Raw genomic sequence first — 14502 nt, 5'->3', positions numbered from 1 at the left:
GACCTCTTGGAACAAGTCCAGAGGAGGCCACTGAGATGATCAGAGGGATGGAGCACCTCTCCTATGGAGACAGGCTGAGAGAGTTGGGGTTGTTCAGACTGGAGAAGGCTCCAGGAGCACCTTAGAGCCCCTTCCAGTTCCTAAAAGGGGCTACAAGAGAGCTAGAGAGGGACTTTTTACAAGGGCATGCAGTGACAGGACAAGGGGGAAGGCCTTGAAAAAGGGCAGGTTTAGATTAGACGTTAGGAAGAATTTCTCTACTGAGGATGGTAGGACACTGGCACAGGTTGCCCAGAGAAGCTGTGGATACCCCATGCCTGGAAAAGTTCAATGCCAGGTTGAATGGGGCTTTGAGCACCTAGTCTAGTGGAAGGTGTCCCTGCCCATGGCAAAAGGTTTGAAACTAGATGTTCTTTTAAGTCCTTTTCCAACCCAAACCATTCAGTAGTTGTGATTCTATAGCTTCATATGCGTTGCTGAAACTATCCAACCACTTTTCCTCTCCCTTGCACCATGGTCAGTGTGTCAGTATAGGTACATTAGTATCAAATCCACAGAAATCACCAAAACACCCTTCAGTATTTTCCAAGGCTGCATTACTGCTTTGCTGCATGATTTGTAGTAAAATACCCTAAAGCACTTAGACCTTGTGTTTGCCTTTACATGTAGGGCTTCTTCGAACCCAGCAATAAAAAGCTGGGATTCATACTAAGGCAGCAATCAAGCACTTTGTTACTGGGCATTGTGGTTTTTATCCCATGTTAATCCCATGTTAAATTGACTCATGAATCAGCTTTGACTCATGAATCATATGCAAGACAATAGAGGAGTCCTATGATAGTTTTGGTGAAAAACAGCACTTCCAGGCATGACCAGAGAGGATAAGTGATACTGTCATTCTAGATCAGGTTGCTGTTTCCAAGCATCCTGGGGCTTCTGACAAAATCCAGATCAAGGATGCAGCTTCTCTAGGACTTGCCATTTTCCTGTGTTTGGATGACAAGGGTTTGCTTTCAGGGTAGCCAATTGTGAAGTGTGTGTGAAGCCTGGTGTTGGCACGGGATGCTGCCAGGGAAAGGTCCACGCCCCTTCAGAGCAGCTCCTTCCCTTGCTGTAGGTGTTGTGCTCAGTCACTCTTCTGAATCCTGAATGACACAAGCTGGGTGGGGCTGGGTCAGAGTCTCATACCTCAAAGCCTTCCTGTTTGCACAGCCACAGCTATCCCAGATCAGCAGAAGACAACTTCAGGACAAAGCGAAGCCAGACTTTCAAACCGAGGGAGCCTTAAGAGAGCAGTGTCACTCACAGACCTCAAAGGGCTTGGCATCGAGGTCAGTACACTCTCCTTACTTCACAGGTGGGAAAGCAGATGAAACAAAGCTATGGGAAAGAGAAATTATTTTATTGAGATTTAAAACAGTTTGGATCAGGGAGCTAGGTCATTAATCTCCTGTGCCCAGACATGCTCTCATGGGTACTATGTGCTTTAAACTCACAGTTATTGCAGGGAAGCTGGTCATCTCCATCATTTTTGCTGACTTTCCCTCACAGCACCTCCTAATACTAAGCACAGGCCTAAATGGAGGTAGAAAAGTACAACATGTTGCAGCAGCAGCACGTAGCTCTGTACCTATCCAGTTGGGAGCTAAAATGTGAACGGCACGTTTGAATTATATTGTGCATTGTGTTGATACAGCTTTTTCATTTTCTGGCTGTTCCTGTGTAAACCACCTCTACCATACAAGTTCCTAGTAGACTTCCTGGAGCCTCTGGCACTCTCCCTCTTCAAATAAATTGTTAATGGGACAGTGAATACCTTTATTTCCCTGTTTTCCTCCATGGTGCATAGCAGAATTTGTTGAAACAGTCATTTTTGTCTCCATAATCATGGTATACTTGTCACTTCTATTTAAATATGTAAATAGTGTGATGACAAAGCTAAAACAAGTGAACAAACAGACAAAATGACAAACAAACCAAATCCCCAAAAAAGTTGTATCCACAAATCTGAGTCCTCTTTGTTTGGAGTTCCTACTAGCCAACAAAAAAATTGCTCCAGGGGGTTGTTACAGTTTTCCTTTTTGCTGAACTTCACTATAATGGAGGTTGCTGTTCTCTCCACCAGACAGGAGTGTCCTGGAGATGAAACCCTGTGCCACCTACGAGCAGTTAGTGGATGGTGTCGGGCCATGGGACTTCACTGGAGGTTTTGTTCCCTGTGAGCTGCTCCTTGTTGGAGAGGACGCCTACCCTGTGCTCCTGAGCACTAAGAAGCAGGTCCTGATTGCGGTCTCACAGTATGGGAAGGGCCGGATGGTGGTCGTTTCCCATGAAGGAATCCTGAAGAGCCCCAAGTTCTCCCAGTTCCTCAGGAATGCCACGAGGTGGCTCAAGCCTTGCCCAGAGGCCCTGGTTGGGGTTCATCCTCGGTTGGATTCCCTGTCCCAGGTGCTGCTCGAGGCTGGCACCCGAGTGCAGGTGGAGGCAGAGCCCAGCCCGTCCATGGGGGTGTTCTGTATGGATGCCTATGACAGCTCCCAGGCCAGAGGCATCGTGGACTTTGTCAAAGGGGGTGGGGGGCTGCTTGTTGGAGGCCAAGCCTGGTACTGGGCGAGTCAACACGGCAAGGAGAAGGTGCTGTTTGAATTCCCTGGGAACCAGGTGACCAGCGTGGCTGGCGTGTACTTCACAGGAAACACTGTGGAAAAAGGTGTCTTCAAAGTGGCCAAGAAGATTCCCAAGATCCCATTGGTTGTCCCGTGAGTACCTGAGTTGCCCTCTCTTTAAACCACCAATTAGGTTATGTGGGTGAGTTGTTTGTAGAAGTTTTGGGAGGTGAGAGGTGAGGGTGATGGTAAATGCTGGTTCTTTAATAACCAGCATGGAATTGTTGCCTTCCAATTTAAAGAGGACCATTCTTTGCAATTGGAAAGAATGCTGTCTTCAACTGCTTCCAGGGCAGCAGAACCAGGCCCAGGGAATCCATGCTCAGAGAAGGAAATGAGAGGAGGCATCTTTTAGAACAGCCTGCTTGATCAAGTGTACCTGAGTGAAATGCAGCAAAACAGGGGCAGGAGGAAGAACTCCTCTCCCTTTCCCCACACATCCCTACATTCAGGGCAACTTTCCCACAGCTGTAAACCATGCTGGAGATGAAGCAGCAGGACAGCTCTCTAGGCCAGGCTCTGGCTGACATCTGCCAAACCTGTTTAGCTTGTTCCTTGCAGGAATTTACCTCTGCAGGTAAGCTCCTGGAGCTGAGGCTGGGTGCCGCCTCCCTTCTCAGCTTCTGAAACAGGCTGTGGGCAAGAAATCTCAGTTTGTTTGGGATTCCAGCCTGGCTCTTTGGGTTCTGGATTATCAGGTGTAAAACTCAGGGCTCATATTGCACAATTGACCAGGCATTGGAGACCTGGATGTTGCCCTGCTCTCTTCCTCCCCTTGCCAGTGGCTATGGCAGGCTCTTTCTCCTGCCACTTTCTGCTAAGTTACATAAGGCACAGCAGGTTCTCCAAGGAGCATTAGTGCTGCTGCGCTTCCTCTGCATGGCAGCTTCATTTCACTGTAGTGACAGCCACAGCAATTACAATAAAACTCCCAGCGAGTCTTTCCTTCACAGCCTTTTCCTTGTGGATGTAGAATGCTAAATTTCTAATATTTTCAAACAATTAATGGGATCTGATACTTTCTGTTTTTTTCTGGTAAAGGTGGTAGAAAGCTCTGCTGTTAATTCAGTGAAATGCTTAGGGCACAGCTAACAAATCAGGCTGCTTAATTAAAATTTGCTGGTTGCTTCTTGTTACCACCTGCACTGCACAAGCATGTTCCCACTGCTTCATGCACAGGGCATGGAAGTGGGAAAGGGGTGGGGAATTCAAAGAGAAAAATTACATCACAATTAACAAGACTTCAAATGGTAACTAAAGGTGAATTACACCTTGTTTAGGTTGTTTTTGTGGGGGTTTTGTTTGAATCCAGTGCCAGGGAGAAATTTAGATCTCCAATTTCTGTGTAACATCTGTACATCTGGGTCTTGCCAGATTTGTGTGCGGAGAATCAGGCTTCAGTCTGAGACAGGAGCTGTGCCATATGCCTGGACACATGCTCTGTGTGACAAAGGGTCTCAGTAAAGTAATAACCAAAGAAGAGCTGCAGATTTAATTCCTGTCCTATGGGCATGAGGAAGGGCAGCATCATTTATTCTCACTGAGTTGGCAACAATGGCCATGTAACAACATATCCTTCACAGGTGTTGGGGGAAAACTGTGTGGCAGAACCAGGGGAAAGTGTGCACAAAGCAAATGAGAGTAATTCAGCATGTCTTTCTCCACAGTGACACATAGGAGTTATATGACAATAGCAGAGATAAGAGAGCCTTGCACAGCCTAATCTCTTTTTATTGTGGACACTGACAATGTGAGGTAGTGTGAGGAATATGTGTTAAGGCTCTAATTCAATTTCCAGTCATTCATGATTTGTCTAGCTGTGTGTCTGCCTGTCTGTGTAGCCCATCTGTCCTAGCACTCCTTTCTTCAGTTCTCAGCAGTGGCAGAGCTTGGGAAAAGCACAGAAATCTTTTGGGCTTGCCTAGTTCATTAAGCCTAGGGTGGGGCAAATAGAGGAAGTTTCTCTTAGAGGAGATATGCTGATTCCCACATTATGTGCAGTTGAAATCTGCAGTTTAAAAAAACATGAAGAGTCTGAAGGGATTTTTTAATTTCTGCAATGTATTTAGATTTTCAAGTGGCTCTTCAAAGACAGAGGTCTAGAAGCTTCCTTTTAAACTATTTATTCCAATTTTTAAATGAGGGCTGAGATTCCTACAGATTTCCTTGACTGTAACAACTGAGGCTTTAAAAGGAGAAAAACGAGGCATTGATGGATTTTTTAAATTTTTTTTTAAACGGAAGAACTGACAGCATGATGTCCTGGGATGAAGGAGAAAGAAGAGGCAAGGATGGCCACCAGGAATAGCTCAGTTGGTTAGAACATGGTGCTACAAATAGTGTCAAGGAGGGGTGTTTGATCCCTGTATGGACCACTCACTTAAGAGCTGGACTCAGTGATGCTTCCAACTCAGAATATTCTGTGTGTCCTGGTTCAGGGCAAATTTTGGAGAGAACCCCCAAAGGGGCCCCTCAAGGAAAGCAGATTCAATTGGTCCCTCTGCCCCAACTGGTTTGGGAGGAAATACCACCTTGGAGAAAAGTGGAAAAAACCTGTTTATTAAAGAATAAAGCCTAAACAATGTTAAACAATAAAACCCCTTGCTGCTCCAAAAGAGATGACAAACTCAGAAAAGTCCCCTCCCCGGGTTGCAGCTCAGCTCACTCAGTCTCTTCTCAGTCCCACAGGCCCTGGAAATGGCGCGGCCCAGGCCCGGCCCGGTGGGCCCCAGGTGTGAGCTGCCGGTGCCCTGCTGGTGTTCAGGCCAGAGCAGGTTTGAACAGGTCCAAAGAAAATGGAAAAATACCCCACAGTCCAGGGAACTTCTTTGCCTCAGCTAGCCAAAACTAACTAAAACAATGGAGAGCTCTCTCCTGCTGTCTGTCCATCCGCAGACAACACAGTCCAGGGGCAGGAAGGTGGAGGAGTGAGTGCAGTGTCTGAAAACAAACTGCTGCTTCTTCTCTCCCCCTTCACTCTCTGCAACAAGTCCTAAAGGTGCAAAGCTTATTATTCAGCAAAAACAGAACAAGACAACTGGGGATAAAAGCATCATATAGTCCACCTAGGACACTGTGAAATCAAGAAGAGAACTCCTTAAGTTTCAGCTATGGCTCCAGTCATTTTGTGCCAAGGGTTCTGGGCTGGGGGCTAACCTGGACCTCTCTTGGTTCTGCAGGCACCAGGCCAACCTGAGCCGTGATGCCGAGTTTCTCCTGCACGGTGTGCCAGAGCTGGATTTGGTGACGGGGGGCATCCCCTCCACCTTGCTGGTGCATGGAGCCCTGTCCTTCCCGCTGTGCCTGGACAGCTCCCAGCGCTGCCTCTTGGCTGCCGCACGCTACGGCCGTGGCCGCGTGGTGGTGGCCACCCATGAGGGCCAACTGTTCTCCCCAAAGCTGGCCAGATTCCTGCTCAATGCTGTCTCCTGGCTGGATGCCGGCAGGAAGGGGCTGGTGGGGGTGGATCCCAGCCTGAAGAAGCTGTGTAGCCTGCTGTCTCAGGCAGAGGTGAAGTCGCAGGTGTCACAGCTGGCAGGTGACATCAGCGTGTACTGCTGCACTTCTTACGGTGACAAAGAAGCCGAGAGGATCCACGCTTTCGTGGCAGAGGGAGGTGGCCTGCTGGTGGGGGGCCAGGCCTGGTACTGGGCTTCCCAGAACTCTGGCAAAGCTGCTGTGGCAAAATATCCTGGCAACAGGATCCTGAACCGCTTTGGGGTGAGCATCCTGGGGCAGAGTGGCCAGGCAGCCAAGTACCCAGCCCTGGGGCCGGGGGAGCACTACCACTTCCGCAGGGCACTCCTGCTCTTCAGCACGCAGCTGCAGGGACATCAGGAGCTCACAGAGCCCCTGAAGGGCTGGCTGCACCCCCTGGCACAGGACTGCGCTGCCTTCCTGCACATCCCAGCCCACGACTGCCCGGCATACGCCTCGCTGCACCGCATCCTGACCAAAGTGCTCAAGAGGACTGGGATCCCGCAGGTCAGCAGGCAGTGCCCGGTCAAGAGCAACTCCAAAGAGGCAGTGCTTCTGTGCATGGCGACTGAGCTGTCCCTCACCATGACAGACAGCGCTGCCCTGGTGCAGAAATCTGCTGCTGGGGTCTGTGCCTTCCCTGTCACTGTGGAAATCGATGGCACAAACCCAGGTGAGGAATTATCTCTCTTCCTCTCAAGGCATCCTGCTGCTGGGATCACTGGGGTGCCTGCCCTCAGTGTGCCTGTGTCTGTGTATGCCTGAACATGGGCACAGATGTGCAATTTCCCCTTGGCCTTCAGAGGAGACTGAGCTCAGTGCAGTGGCAGACAGGCTCCTTTTGTGGCCAGCCCTGATTCTAGCAACTGAAACACTCCATGGAAGTCCTGCTTCCTCCCTGTTGGTGCACAGGCACTGGCTGGAGAAGAACTCCCAACAAGTGGCACTGCAGGGCACTTGCATGGCAGAATGGTTTTGGCAAGAAAGCTTCTCTGAGAAACCCTGGACTCCACAGTGCAAGTTGCTGTTCCCATAGTTGTGCTGATATAGCCGTCTATGGAGCCATCCTATGAAGAGGTGGGAGTTAGAAACAAAAAGTTTATTTGTTATCTAGGTAATTTCAGCCTGAGTTATAGCACAGTCCCACAGCTTGGTGTATCAGCACAATGGAGGGAAGATCTGGTTTTGGGGGTGAAAGAGGCTGGAAGTATGGTGGGAACTTCTTGGGGTGACACAACCACTGAAGCCAAAGTATTCAGTAAATACACCATAAATTATTTGTCTAAGCTTAGGTCTTATATCTGTACCAGTTTGCTGAGATTCCTGCTTACAACTGATATGTTTAAACTCTGGGTTAAATACCACTAGGAATTTAATTCCCCTGGACAGAGTTTTTTTAATTAGAATATGATTTAGAGGAGTTGTTTCCAAATCGTTACAATGAGATAAAGGAGGCTGTTCTGGAATGGCAATATCTGAGTGCAGTGGCTGTGCAGAGAGAAAAGTTGTAGAATAACTTCTCACTGGTTTTAATAATGAGTCAGGACAAAAGCAGAAAATACTCAGAATTTGTGTCATTTCACATAAATGAAAAGGAAAGAAAAGCTAGCAAACCCTGACCACCATTTCAAAACTGCCTTTGGTACAAATTCAGCAAAACTGAGATGAACTGGTAACACACTGTGATATAGTCTAATTTGCATTTTTCATTGGATTAGGTTTTGCTTGACAAAACTGGTTCTGCTTTCATGGATGACAGGAAAGGTTGTAAGTTGGGTGCTTAATGACAGTTCAGCTCTTTTTAGGACTTTGGGTGTTTGGATTGAAATATGCCTAATTAAACTTTATGTCAGAACTAGGGAGTGGGATCTGCCTGATAAGTACAGTAGAGATGGATCAGTTTTGCACTGTAAATTCTGTAAATTGCAAGTGTTTAAAGAGATTTTTTTTCTAAGGAGACTTGCATTTCCATGGGAAGACTGTCTAGAAACATGCTGAATTGTAGTGGTACCCTTCTTGCAGGTACACCTAGCACAGAATGGTCTCTTGAGGTTTTCTCATCACTTCAGTCAGCAAGAAATGATAATTCCTGTGACTCCAGTTTGTGCTGGACCAGTCACTAAGGAAAAACGTGATGCCACTGTCAGTCTGTTATTTGGGAAATGTTTTATGATCATTACAACTTCAATTGTGTAATCCCACCATAGCTGGCACCTCTTATGAGGTCTTGAGGAGAAGAGGGTCTGAGTGTAGGAAGTGTTGCGATTTTTACTTACTTTCTCTTTTTTTTTCCTTCTCATTTTTAGAAGATACTACTAAGCACATTTAAACTTGGCATTTCCAGAAGTGTAAATCTGGATGGGCTTGCTTGCTAATGGCGTGATGATTTTGTTCATTTCTTTGAAACTGTATTTCTGACAAGTTGGGTAAATGCGAGATAGTTCTGTGAGTGTAGGGCAAGGGAAAAGGAAAGGATGGAAGATTATTCTCCTGTTGCAACTTGAAATCTCCAGGATCTGTAATGGTCGGGACAAAGAAGTGCTTAACTGTTCAGGACTGTGTTCTGTTACATTTTAGGAAAGACAGCCTGGAGGAGCACAGGACTCTATCTGCCCGAAGGGCACACAGCAGTGATAACGTGCCCTTGCCTGGTGGTCGGTGCTGGCCTGAAGGTAAACTCTATCTGCTTGGCGTTGGTTTACGCCGGTGTATTTGTCGGGTTAGAACTCAAAAATAGCAGGGGACGGGTTTTCTCCTTAATGGCTTTTTCTAACCTTTCCCGCCCTTTCCTACTGCTGCCACCCTGTGGCACTTCAAATGCTTTGTCATTATTTCTTCATCTTGTGTCCTTTCTCTTTTCTTTTGCCTTCCTCCCACTCTGTGTGCTGGCGGGATAATTGAGTGTGGCTGCTGCTTGACGGCTGTTGGTTTTTGTTCTGTTATGGTGCAAAAAAACCTGATCAAGATGATTTTCAGGTCCAGGATAAGTACTTGGGCCCTTCTATGAACCAAACTTGATTCCTTCTCTCGAGATCTCTCATAAATTCCTTTGACAGTGGTGTCACTGCTGCTCATGTAGATGTATCCAGATGAGACAGACACTGTTACTTGGAATCCTGTTCTCTGCAAAATAGAAGAGAAGCAAATGCTTACCTGCTTGGATATTTTTTGCAGTCACCTCCCTGAAGCAGCTGAAATGAATAGTTAACTCAGGTGCTTCTGTCTGATCCTGCAGCCACATGCTGTCTGTTTTATTATAAGAGCTCTAAGGAAGAGGCACAATAAAAGAAGCCAGTCACGACCACATCTCTCCAAATGATGTTATAGGAAGTGACTCTGATGCTGGGGAAGGGTGGAGGAATGATCAATGCAAGTGCAGTGCAGTGGAAGAAGTCACTGCAGGACTCTGACCTGCTGGTGAAGGATGCACTTGAGCCAGAAATACTGGGAGAAGAGCTGTAAGACGGAGATAGGGACTAGGCTGGAGTCAGAAGGCTGCTTCTGTGTGCGTGCTCTGCAGGGACAGTGCTCGGTGGGTGCTGAGGTCAGTGTGCCAGCTCACACTGGCACACCTTTCACCAGCTGTTCCTCCACTTCTGCTTGCCAGGTGCAGGTTGGGTGTCACACGGATGACCTCTCTGGAGCCAAGGAGCTGAAACGGGCACCAGTGGTAATCCGCACCTGTGATGTTGCCTGCCAGAAACAATCCGTTTCCTGCCTCTGGGGTGGCCTCATTTACATCGTAGTACCAGCAAAGAGTTCACTGGGGAACGTGCCCATCACGGTGGAAGGGGCAGTCAGAGCTCCTTTCTTCAAGCTTGGTAGGTTTGTTTACCTTGGGGCTTTTTGCCTGAGGGCTGCTCACAGATGTCGTTGTCCCAGTGACTGAAAGGAAAAATGGTCCTTTGTTTAGAAAGGTCTTAGAAATGCTTGGATTTAGGAAAACTCAGATTTATTTTCCTTACTATGCTGTCCTCTGGGATTCCCATTTTTCTACTAATTTTTAAGAAGGGTGGAAGGGAGGTCCCCAAGAATCACCAACCTGTCAGCCTCAGCTTTGTGCCTGGAAAGATCATGGAACAAACCCTCCTAGATGCTATGCTAAGGCACGTGGAGGACAGGGAGCTGATTTGGAACAGCCAGCACAGCTTCACCTAGGGCAAGTCCAAGAGAGATGGGTACAGACCCTTTAGCAGGACCTGTTGCAGTAGGACAAGGGGCAATGGTTTTAAACTAAAAGAGGATCGATTCAGATTATGTATAAGGAAGAAATTTTTTACCATGAGGATGGTGGAATACTGAACGACTTGCTCAAAGAAGTGATGATGCATGCTTTCCTTGAAACATTCAAGGTCAAATTGGGCAAGGCTCTGAGCAACCTGATCTAGTTGAAGATGTCCCCCCTGGTCATAGCAAGAGGGTTGAAACAGATGACCTTTAAGATCCCTTCCATCCAAACTATTCTACAATTTATGAATCTCTGCTTCTGGGTTAGTCACTCTGAGCCTGCTGCGTGGCTGGGTGTAGGTGAAAGAGCTTTCACAAAATGGGCAGGGTTTGTCCACACCCACATTTCTGGGAGCTGGAGTTGTTATTTCTGATGGAAACTGTTGTGCTAGGGAGAGGAAGCACGGCAAAGCATGCTTTGTGCTCTGCCTGCTTTACTGTGCCCTCATATGGCCATCTCTAGATCCTGCAAGACATCTCTGCTGAATTCCCCATGTTTCCAGCACTCTTCTCTTCTCTTCTCTTCTCTTCTCTTCTCTTCTCTTCTCTTCTCTTCTCTTCTCTTCATCAAACTGAACAGAGCCAGCATTGTTACATGAAACAGCAACTGTGCTGGACAAAAAGAAATGAGACACTGGAGAAACTTGATGCCTCTTGTTTTCTGATACAAAACAGGGATCTGTTCTTACTATGCTACTCTGTTACATGCCAGTCCTTTTCTGTTCCCTACCTATTAAAGAGCCTGAGGAGGCTTCCCAAGAACAGATTGAGGACTGGCTATGTAACAGCCACCACCCACAGTCATGCAACTACCACATACTGTTTTCCAAGAAATTTTCACGACCTGCTCTCTTTCTCTGAGCTTGACCTCTGCGAGCATGCTCAAAAGTCAGAATTGTGCTCAACTGATTTTCTGTGTTGTTTCTGTAGGGGAGACCTGTGAAAGGCAGTGGGAGGCCTGTATCCGGCACTACCCTGCTCCCTGGGCAGAGCTGGCTGTTGAGAATCTCATCCTGACGGTGCCTTCTGACAGCATCCGCCACATGGAGAGCCCACGGCTGCTGCTGACCCTGTGGGACAAGATCATGGTGGCCATAAGCACATTGGCAGCCGTGCCAGCAAAGTTCCCAAGGCCAGAGAGGATTGTAACAGATGTCCAGATCTCATGTGGTGGGTACAATGCCATATGGCCTTCTCCAGGGCTAAGAGGCAAGTGGCCTCTAGCAGCAGTGTCTGTTCCTTCAAGGTTATTTTGCTAAAACCAGACTGGGAACATATGTGAGGTGTTAAATGACTGTGGCCCTTGCATAATTGTGAGCTGCTCCGTCAGGTTGGAAATGTGGGAAGGCAGGGCTTGAAAAACATATTGACCTTTGCAGATGCCTCCCTGCTCTCAAAACTGGTGGTGTCTCCTCAGCTGTTCTCTTGTTGGGGTGTGTTACAAAGCAGAGCTGCTGACTGCAGTGGCTTTAGCTCGCATGCAGTTATCCATTCTCCCTCCTGAATGCACTGCAGAGCCAGTACAGCTGGGAAGCAGTGACCTGATTTCTATTTTCTCTCTGGCACAGCCACAGGAGTGTTCTCATGTGTTCAGTGACAATTTTAAACCTCTGTGTGCCTACTTGCTGGAGGTGGGCTCCACGAAGGTTATTGTGGGCAAAGCTTACTCTGAAAAGATGTGTGCCTGAGATGATGGCACACATCTGGAAGCAGATCCACTATTGCTGTCAAAGCCCAGGAGTGTGTATTTTTGCAGCTGATGTTACCCCAATCCAGCTTTTCCAGTTATGAACTGAGTGCCTTTGCTCAAGAATCAAATTACATAGTAAACATGGAACTTCGCAATAAAAATTCTGCTCAGTTTTTTTTTTAAAAAAAAACAACAAATTCATCATGGTTAAATTCATCATCCACAATGAGACAATGGCTTGGCATGAACCCTGATGCCCTAAACTTTTGCTAAGCTACAATGGAAAGAATTTGTGGCACATCTTGGGAGTGTTAGGTTTTGCTATGCCGAGCAAATGCCAGTTAAAAATATCATAGTCTACAGACATAAAATTTCTTTTGGCTTGGGTGGACTAAATGGTTTCACTCGCATTTCTGGATCTGAACTTTTTGGGTGCTAGTGATTGCTAATTGCATATATCCCTCTTATTAAAAAAGAGGAAGCTCAAGATCTTCACTGGTTCCTGCAGAAACTAGTTCCAGGCCATTCACGTTCTATGTTCACTAGTTCCTGCAGGAAGGGGATTGCCATTCCTGTTCATTCATCAGGCTCCCTCTGTGTAAAGGGCTGCTTATACCTTGCTACAACAGGTATTTGAATTTGGGGGCATTGCTCTTGCATGAAGTTTTGGGAATCTTCCAGGAGAACCAATTAGGGAAGAAGACACCAAAGAGGCAGAAGTAAAATCCCTTGCAATGCATGTTTCTTGCCTAGGAACCTGCTGGGAGGTTGTTTATGGAATAGCTATCCTGCAGGGTTAAGAACAGGCTTAAGTATGACAGGATGTGTAGTCCTTAAGCATGACGGACCGTGTTTTCCATGTGTCGCATCCACACCAGTGATCACTGGAATGCAGGCCTGCAGTATCCACACCCAAGGAGTGCCATGATGCTCAGTCACATCATTGCATGGTTGCATTGGTGTCGACTGTGCTCAGCTTGTGGGAGTTCATGTGTGTTCTGGGCAATGGTCAGGCTTTTCCCCTCATCCTAAAACCTCAACCTCAGTCCAACCATGAGTGTACATTTATATATAAAAAGGAAAAGCAGGCAAAACTGCACTTAACTGATGGTTCAGTCCTGCCTTTACTTGTTAGACTGTTTAAGGGTCACTGTCTGTTAGGGTGAAACATGATATATTTCCTTACATCACACTGGGAAAAGTTGGTCATTCATGGTAATAAAAAAAGTGTTATTTTTGAGATGGAGGAAAGATACTAGAGAAATGAAAAAAAAAATTACAATAATCATTTACATCTGAGAAGCACTGAGGTGAGCATGTAATGACATGTTGCTCCTGTCTCTCCTGCAGGCTGGATGCATGCTGGCTACCCCATCATGGGCCACCTGGATTCAGTGAAGGAGATGTTAGACGTGGAGCACATGCAAACTACTGGTCTTTGGGGTCCCATCCATGAGCTGGGACACAATCAACAGCAGCAGGCATGGGAGTTCCCCCCTCACACCACAGAGGCCACATGCAACCTCTGGTCTGTCTATGTTCATGAGGAGGTGCTGGGCATTCCCAGGCATGAGGCCCATCAGGCACTCAGGCCACAGTGCCGCAAGGAAAGGATAAAAAACTATCTGAAGAAAGGTGCTCAGCTAAAGGACTGGAACGTGTGGACTGCTCTGGAGACATACCTGCAGGTAACAGGGAAAATGTGTGTGTGTTCCTAGTGCAGTCACTGAAGCCTCTGTCAGAGGGATGTCTGCAGCCTGCTGACTGTAGCAGCACTGTGGCTGTGAAGCCTTGATGTGTTTGATACTGTCAGAGGGTTTCTCTTGGGCCCAGAACGCACCTGAGAGGTAAAGAGGCAGAGTGCCTAAAGCTGAGGTCTCCTGAAAACCTTCCTTTGTCAGATTTGGTCTTAGCCACTTAGGGAGGTAGCTCAGTGCAATGTACTAATCTTTCTCCCTGGAAGAGAAACAGGAACTGCTTCTTGTTATACAACATGGGAGAAGGAGGATCAAACTTGGGCCCAGCTCTTTAATCCACAGCAGATTTCCTGTGGGACGGTGGGCTAGTTGTCAAAAAACCTTGGCACTGTAAAGTGTCAAGAAGAGCCAGGCTTTGAATAGTCTCCTGATGAGTTACATGGCCTTTTAAAAAACTTACAGAGAGGAGGGTGTTCATATCATCCAGTGCACTGAGTGGAGCCAGTGTAATCCAGCAAGTGGCAAGAGGATGGGCTCAGCCTATCCTCCTGCACACAGAACTGGATCCCTCACTGTGGTCGAGACTCTAAAACAAGAACCCTATCCTAGATTAAAGTGCATTCTCTTGGGAAGCATGCAAGAGAGATTCCCCCTTTCCCTTAATCCTCCTAGAAACTATTAGCCTAATGGAGAGAGCACTCAGCCTGATTTTAACTGGGAACTGCAAAGCAGATATCCATTATGA

The 14502-nt window shown here is 47.2% G+C and overlaps 1 protein-coding gene across 4 annotated transcripts in view; it reads left to right on the top strand.

The window, feature by feature from the left end:
* TCAF2 (TRPM8 channel associated factor 2) overlaps positions 1–14502 on the top strand; it is a 30502-nt gene that overhangs the window by 7112 nt on the left and 8888 nt on the right. For all 4 annotated transcript variants that reach the window (XM_071433019.1, XM_071433018.1, XM_071433017.1 and 1 more), the window contains 7 exons: positions 1213–1331; positions 2126–2759; positions 5846–6816; positions 8721–8815; positions 9751–9964; positions 11301–11540; positions 13411–13748. In XM_071433019.1, the coding sequence (XP_071289120.1) occupies positions 2143–2759; positions 5846–6816; positions 8721–8815; positions 9751–9964; positions 11301–11540; positions 13411–13748 (2475 nt within the window). In that variant the 5' untranslated portion in view covers positions 1213–1331; positions 2126–2142. The remainder of the gene's footprint in view (positions 1–1212; positions 1332–2125; positions 2760–5845; positions 6817–8720; positions 8816–9750; positions 9965–11300; positions 11541–13410; positions 13749–14502) is intronic.

Source organism: Agelaius tricolor, unplaced genomic scaffold, assembly GCF_023055355.1.
Source record: "Agelaius tricolor isolate 1412-34295 unplaced genomic scaffold, bAgeTri1.0.p SCAF_9, whole genome shotgun sequence".
In the NCBI taxonomy this organism is placed as follows: domain Eukaryota; kingdom Metazoa; phylum Chordata; class Aves; order Passeriformes; family Icteridae; genus Agelaius; species Agelaius tricolor.
Note: the sequence above shows the minus strand (reverse complement) of the source record. Positions and strands in the feature narration are given on the sequence as shown.